General features: G+C 36.3%; 1 protein-coding gene across 1 annotated transcript; it reads left to right on the top strand.

Moving 5' to 3' along the window:
• The first annotated feature begins 6439 nt into the window (after nt 1-6439).
• Nucleotides 6440-7902, top strand: LOC129768547 (LETM1 domain-containing protein 1). Its single transcript, XM_055770274.1, has 3 exons — nt 6440-6677; nt 6763-7140; nt 7202-7902. Exons 1-3 carry the CDS (start codon nt 6571-6573, stop codon nt 7818-7820), a joined length of 1104 nt encoding a protein of 367 aa, XP_055626249.1. The 5' UTR covers nt 6440-6570; the 3' UTR covers nt 7821-7902.

Here is a 7902-nt window from a genome sequence, read left to right as displayed (position 1 = left end):
AACAGTGTTTTATTAACCAAATCAATAGTAAAGCCAATTAACCTTATCAATCAGTATTCATTTGATTCTAAAAACGCTCCTGTAGGTCATTTTAATACAGGAAAAAGTTTTGATTTTTCTAATGAATACTTTTTCAATAATGCGATCAGAAGGCAGTTTTGAAAATTTCAATAAATTCTGTACTAGACTCATTAAATATTGTTCATTATTCGGCAATTTTTGCCTACTTTTTGCTTTTGCTTTGATCTATTCTCTTAATCGACTTTCTCTTATGATAACCATGGCCTTCCAAACAGATTTTGTGCCACATAATTTCAATGTGCAAAGAACATCAACCAATTATTTGTATTTAAAATTTTAAAAAATAAGAACTTCCGGGATGATAATCTGAGAGAGGGTACACTCAATTAACTATAAATCAAAAAAGAATTAACAAATATTACATGTTCCGGTTATGATTTATCTTCTGTTAATGGGAAATTATTGTTTTTTTCTCTAATATCCGGATACCAAATATTGACCGGATAGGCAGTATACCGAATATCCGTTTCATCTCTAGATTAGACTGTTGTTATGTGCTTTATTTATGTGCATTGCTAGGTTTCCTCTGCTAGCTGACAGGAGAATCACAAAGGCGTGAGGGTTGTGATACAGTTTTCACTTCTCTTCAGGAACTGAATAAAGGATATTAACACATTCACCTAAGATTTAATTTTCAACAGAGTGGATCAAACAAATATGCTTTGGTCGGACACGCATAGTGCTATTCCACTACACTACTGAGCGTTCAAAAACGTCCTATGGCGTCAATTGCACAGCGTGAAAACGTGAGGTACAACCATAATGGAAACATAGCAGCTTTGCTGCGATTTTGTATAACCATAATAGGAACAGGGCAGCATTCGATATTGTGATAATTGGCACATAAATGTAAAATTGTACCAATTATGGTAATACAAAAATACATTTTTATTTCGATAAAATCGTATAAATTGGTCGAATCACAACATCAATAAGGTTGTGATGTATGCGTCTACATTGTGTTTGTATCAAAACATCCACTTCACAGCATAAAAATCTCATTGACCGCATATTCCTTAGCAAAATACTAAGAAGCAAGCATCAATGAGACACACTATTTTCAAACTAAATTTTTCAACAAAAGAACAATGTTTCGCATGGAATCAAATACCAAATACGACAAAGAAGAGATTTCAGATGTTTAAAAATCATATTAGAGCCTTTAAAAATAAGATATGTTTTCTAAACTAATAAAAAACTCACTCGTATCACCATAGTAGGTACTATTGTGATGATAGGTACTTCTACCCTACTATAAATGACTGTTTACCGTTTTCGTTTTTCGAAATTTATTCTGAGATCAATGTAATGGGGGCAAAGTCCCCATTCAACCAGGATAAGGAATCGAGGCAGCCCAAACCGCCAAGTTGACGCGATCCAAGGTGACCGCTAACCCGCCATCGACAGCGGCGGTCTCTGGAACGCAAACCTTTGTTCCACTAATTGCCCGGTTTGCTTGAAACATAGGATACGGTCCTTTAGCAAGGTCCGACCGAGCTTTAGCACGTCTGTCCAATTAGCTAGATGTACAACTAGGGGCGAATTCCTGCACATGCTTAGTTCTGTAAATTGTCGATTACAAAATAGTTATCTTCTAAAACTGTTATGTAAAAACGGTTCGAATTGCGTAGGAGCTAAAAAAATACAAAAAAAAATGTCTGAGTGCCACATGAGTTAACTAGTTGAGTTGGAACGAACATTCATCTTCAAATGGCTATCCGCGTTGATGACGGCATTGAGCTTCGTATTACGAAATGGGGGAGTAGGCATGACAATATGGGTTTGCAGAAGAAATGAACACACTTTTAAAATAAAAATTATGAACGGAATTTTTTTTGTTCCAAACCAAATTTGTACTCTATGTAAATGAAAACCGCTTTTGTGGAAAAATATCATACAAAAATTGTGTCTAAAGATGATTTTATATTATGATGGTAAGTTTTGGTGAGTATGTCTGAAAATTCATAGAAAATAGTTTAAATTTGGGTCAGAACTACGTACTTCTAGTAGGTAAATAACGCCCAGAAAAAAAATGGGTGGGTTATATCTATGATATAACCGCAAGGTTGACGTGGGACTACCTTAGCTTAGCAATCATTTGTTTGTATTGATTAAATTTTTGATTGAATGAAACAATTTTTTTCTCTATTATAGTGACTTTCAGCACATTTTAGCTGGTTCGTCACTTTTACTTCCATTTTTGGAAGAATATCGGGAGTGAGAATTGAACTCGTGACCTTTAGCGTTAGAGGTATGGATGATCGCCTCCACAAATGAAACAATTTCCGAATTCAATTGAATTCAATATATTCGCTTTGTGAGTAAAAAGATTGTATAATGACATGCAAGAACAACTCGCGCATTGTGATATATTATGTTCTTCGTTACAAGTAAATTTAATGACAGTCCTTTTACGTTTGGTATGATGACATCTTGGTTTAGAAGTCTGTGTTAGGTAAACACATTTCAGTCGGAACAAAAATGTCCCCGACTTAAATGTATTCGCAATGCCACGCTCCTTGGATTTAAATTCCGTGTTGGGGAAACATATCACATGTATTCGCAATGCCAATATCCCCATGCTCCATGGATTCAAAGTCTGTGTTAGGAAAACACATTTCAGTCGGAACAGAAATGCCCCCGCAATGTATTCGCAATGCCAATTTCCCCACGCTCCTTGGATTTAAAGTCTGTGTTAGGGAAACACATTTCAATCGGAACAAAAATGCCCCGCAATGTATTCGCAACAGGGTTGCCAATAATATTTTTGAAAAAACTGGAAGATTGCTCTTAAATAAACTGGAAGAAAACTGGATCCTGTGAAACCTTTTTGTCTTAAGAAGACCGGCTATGATTTATCAAAATTGATTTTGATATCTCAATTTTTTTGGTATTATTCATTGCTAATTTACATCTTATATTAGGCTTGTGCAAACCAAATTTCGGTATCAAGATCAATATGAGGGCCCCTCAATATTTCCTCTTGCTCGAGAAAGTACATTTGAAAAAATATACATAGTATGCTTTCTTGCAAAATATACACTAAGGTTCACATGCATTTTATGCAAAGTATGCATTAGCTATTTAGGGGAGTTTGTTTGCATTCATTAAATTAATTATATTTAGAACTAAAATTCCTTTGAGTGACTATGAGAAACTAATATCCATTTGTTGTAAACGGAAGCAAGGTTACTTGGATTTTATACTCATATCAATTAAAGTCGATGGAAACCATTTACTCTATGACCTTCTGAACTTCAGAATGTTTTGGAGGATCTATAACATCTGATGTTTATATAAACTCAGAGCCAGCATAGCACGCGGACTCTATGACCTATTTTGGGTAAGTTTCCTTTCTATGAACATTGTACCAGTCGCGAATGGAATGGTAGATCAATTGGTCGGAACTTCAGAATGGTTTGGAACATTCGATATTTATATAAATTGAAACACAGTGTAGCACATTGATTCTTGGGTAGGCTGTTAAATTAAATTAACAATTGTGATACCCTGTTTTTAAAGTAGTTTGATAAGTTTCCACCATTCGGGAAAGCTCTTGGTTTTGGAACTTTCGACAAAACACCGACGAATTGAACAAAACGGAAAGAACCGAATTACAACTTCGCCTGCCGCAGAAAAGAGAGATCGATCCAAGGTCGAATAATAAATGTCAGAAAATAAAATTACATAAGGAATAGGAAGAGGGAGGGACAGATAATATTTATCATTGTAAATTTATTTTAGATGAAATGGATAAAACTAGGGCACACATATGAAAAACTGGATAAAACTGGACGATATTCCAAAAAACTGGAAGAATACAGTTTAAACTGGAACATTGGCAACGCTGATTCGCAATGCCAATTTCCTCAAGCTCCTTGGATTTGAAATCTGTGTTGGGGAAACACATTTCAGTCGGAACAAAAATACCCCCGACTTCAAAGTATTTGCAATGCCGATTTCTATTAGAGATGGGCAAACCTTTCACGAACGGTACGAAAGAACTAGTTCGCCGAAAAGAGTGAACGAACGGTCGTTCTTTTTTCAAAGAATGGTAGTTCTCCCCATGAACTGATTGCGAGCGAACGGTTTGTGAACGAACTGATTCCGAAAGAAATGTTTGTGAGTGAACTGATTGAGAGTGAACCGTTTGCGAATGAACTGTATTGGAAAGAACTGATTGAGAGTGAACTGTTTGAGAACGAAGTATTTGCGGGAAAATTGTTTGTGAACGAACGAGTGCAGCTGAACTGATTTGCGCTGGACGGAATCAATAGAACGATTATGCTTGTAAGAAAAATAAAACGATATTGTTATTTACGAGCAAAATGCATATAACGCAGGGTTTATTTTGTTGGTGTATACTCAATTTTGGGTTAAACATTGAATTAGATTTTCGTAGTTTTAAAACCGAAGCTGTATATTTTCAATTTCATGTATTTTTTCAATTCCGCGAAACATTCATATACTTCCTGATCATCAGAAAAAAAACTGGGGGAAGCTGGGGCGATGCATGAATTAGGTAAACATGAAATCTTCTAGTGAGGGCAAATTGAGCAAAAAGGTTTTTCGTTGCTTTCAATCCATTGCATGGCCTATTGCGTGTACGAGTTATCATAATTGTTTGTACGATTGATTGTGAGTGAAGATCGCTGCTGATTTTTTTCTCTGAATGAACATTATGAAAAATGTTCTTACATGGAACCTATGTGTTGACCAAACAGAAAATATGAAAAATTGCACATATTTTGTGCGCATCAAATGTCGGCCGATAACCATGTTTTTACATACAGTTTGCGACTTTTAAAGAAGAAGCAGCTCATCTTTCCCCACTAAATTTCAAAAATATGAATTCAACGATATCAATTAATAGCTGTCTATTGATGTTGGGTTTCAGCTAACATTCTATGTTGTTCTTAATATAACTGAACGAAAGAGCGAAAGAACGGTTCAAAAGAACTGATTCACTTAGATGAACGGTTAGTGACTGAACCGTTCATCAAAGTGAACTGTTTTGCCCATCTCTAATTTCTATAACGCTGCTTGGTTTTGATGGCTGTGTTAGGGAAACCGTAAATCGGACCAATCAATAAGAGGTAGATAGGGCGTTTAGATAACGCTTAACATTTTACAGTTATTCAATTGTTTATCTAATGGAAAATAACATTTTATTAATTGCGATAGGAGCGTAGAAATATTCCCTATCAATTGATGCAAGCATCTTTCCGATCCAGTATGAAATGTTTGAGTTATAAGCATTCGGTATCTTTCATTTTTTTTCCTGCATGTTCTGTGTTTAGGTTTTCATTTTACCTCCCATATACTCCGGTTAGACGTAGTCCCACGTCAAAAATCATACAACTTTTAGCAATTTAAAAACGTCTTAGGGCCGACTAATCTGATAGAGAATAGTTGGTCTCATATAAACTAATATCGTATCCAGATGTCGACACCATTCCGCCGTTAACGCAAATTGACTCACAACAAAATTGACTCGTATCTGAAGTGGTTGGGGACTGCGAATGAAAAGTGTCTCTTACGACAGCCCGACTACTCGCTACACATACGTATTCTTGATTCTACATTGACTGAGTGACGAAGATTCAGTTTATCATCAGTATTTAGTATTCCCGAATCTGTTGGCTTGCAACTGAGGGACTTAGAATGCAAGGGGTGTAAGTGACTTGATCGATTTCTCTTCATCAACTTTTTCTTTAGTTAATAACTCAACTGCAAAAACGTTCCAATTTAAGTTTGCTATAGCGTCCGAAAGATGAGGTTCTGACCTATCTTCCACATTGCCAAATACAGTACGGAATGTATTTGCAGCTAAGTTATGACCAAAAGAGAGAGTCGATGTAGAGAAATCGATCAAATCACTTACACCCCTTTCATTCTAAGCCCCTCAACTGATCTTTAATTATTCCTAGTTAGAAATAATACGATAATTGTTGAAGATAGAAAATTCATTGAGCGAATAACTATCCTAAAAGAGAAATTTCGTTAAATCTAGATCAACATGTCGAAATGGCTTTCTTCTTTGATCGATTCTCTTCATCGGCTTTCTCTTTCGATAAACACGCCCTTCAGACAGCTTTTGCTCCAGTTTTGCCATGTAGTATGATAAACGAAGTTCCAATTCACACTCCTTATCGTCGGACACATCAGTAAATGCTGAGTTATTAATGAAATGGAATGTAGATGAAGAGAATTGATCAAAGAAGATAGGTCCTTTTGACATGTTGATCTAGAACACAGAAAATATTTGCAAACCCATCTTTATTTCTTATTGGATTTTAGCTTACTTTCGTGGAATATTAACAGAAGATAACAACAACGAGACATCCCTAATCACACTAGAAATGTCAAAACTCGAATGAAAACATTCGTTATGAAGTTGCTTCAGTGCCCCATGCTATTATGGTGAATCAAAACAGTAATTCGATAATGATGTAATTTTGATACATATTCTTTGCAAAGTTATTCACAATGTCGTTGACGCTTTTGAGAAACATCTGTCGGCAGCAACATCTACAAAAGCAAGGCACTTTTGTATGTAGCCGTTTTGTTCATCAAGAACAACAGAAAAGAGACAGGTAGGCTCGATATCTCGTTTCATTCATTTGCCTATCATTTCATTCATAGTATCGAAGTATTAATAGACCCCTGTTACTTTTTCAGCGATCAACATCAACAAAGCCCAAAAGAAAAACTTGCAGCTAAGTACAGTCGGGAAAACGTGAAGCGCAATGTGCAAGGATATGTATTCTCCCGTTTTTTCGATTATGTTAAGAATTATGACAAAGTTCTGGAGAAAAAGTTTCCTTCGGCAATGCACGTGTATCGTGTATTTTTGGTCGGAGTGAAAGACTTTTTCAATGATATGAAACGACTAGTCAAAATTACCAAAATTGTATACACGCACGACAATGATCTCCGGTGTCTCACGCGCAAGGAGATCGAACTGTACTACCAAATGCCGAGAGATATGAAAAAGGTTGCACCAGTGCTACTGATTTCCGCCCTTCCTTTTGCGAACTATGTGGTATTTCCGTTAGCGTGAGTCGATCTCAATACGCGCACTTAATTTTGTATTTATATGTCATTTCCTTCATTACAGTTACATGTATCCGCGAAAATTTCTTACCTCCCATTTCTGGTCCATTCAGCAGAAAGTAGATTTTGCCCAGGAAGATCTCAAACAGAGGCTATACTATAATCGACGAGTGTTTCGCTGTATGCAAGCCAAACTAGACGTGTTGCGGAAGGCTCAAGATCCCCTGCACGAGAAATTTAACTCCATTTTAGGCCTTCTGGGAAGCGGTTTACATCCGACGTCCGATGAAATCCTGAATATTCAAGACCTCTTCGTTCGGCCTCCATTTCATTTAGGACACCTATCGTCAGTACATTTAAAATATCTTTGCAAACTTCATGACTTACACACTGGAATGATGCGGAGGTTTCGGCTATCAGAGCGAGCCTACGTGATACATCACATGGATTTGGCAATTAAACGAGAGGGAGGAGTTCACAACATGCCCATTGAATCACTGAAACATGCCTGCTTTCTTCGCGGACTAAATGCGACCAATCTGAGTAATGAAAGTATGATTGAATGGCTTAAAGAATGGGTGAAAGTGTCTTTAATAATTAATCAGGACAATATTAGCTTATTTCTTCACCTGCCGATATTACTTTCCTATAATCATCCCAACAATTGGATTTTAATTCACTGAAAAAGACTGTAAAATGGGTGGATCTTTTTTGGCAAATCTGTCCAAGTTATATTTTTATGTTGAATAAACTCAATTCCAAACA

Source organism: Toxorhynchites rutilus, chromosome 2 (genome assembly GCF_029784135.1).
Source record: "Toxorhynchites rutilus septentrionalis strain SRP chromosome 2, ASM2978413v1, whole genome shotgun sequence".
Taxonomy (NCBI): domain Eukaryota; kingdom Metazoa; phylum Arthropoda; class Insecta; order Diptera; family Culicidae; genus Toxorhynchites; species Toxorhynchites rutilus.
The sequence above is the reverse complement of the archived record's forward strand: the minus strand, read 5'-3'. Positions and strand labels throughout refer to the sequence as shown.

Coding starts and splice junctions, on each gene's coding strand:
- LOC129768547 (XM_055770274.1), top strand. CDS start 6,571: ATGTCGTTGACGCTTTTGAGAAACATCTGTCGGCAGCAACATCTACAA. Junction 6,678..6,762: donor GAACAACAGAAAAGAGACAG/GTAGGCTCGATA, acceptor TTACTTTTTCAG/CGATCAACATCAACAAAGCC. Junction 7,141..7,201: donor TATGTGGTATTTCCGTTAGC/GTGAGTCGATCT, acceptor CCTTCATTACAG/TTACATGTATCCGCGAAAAT.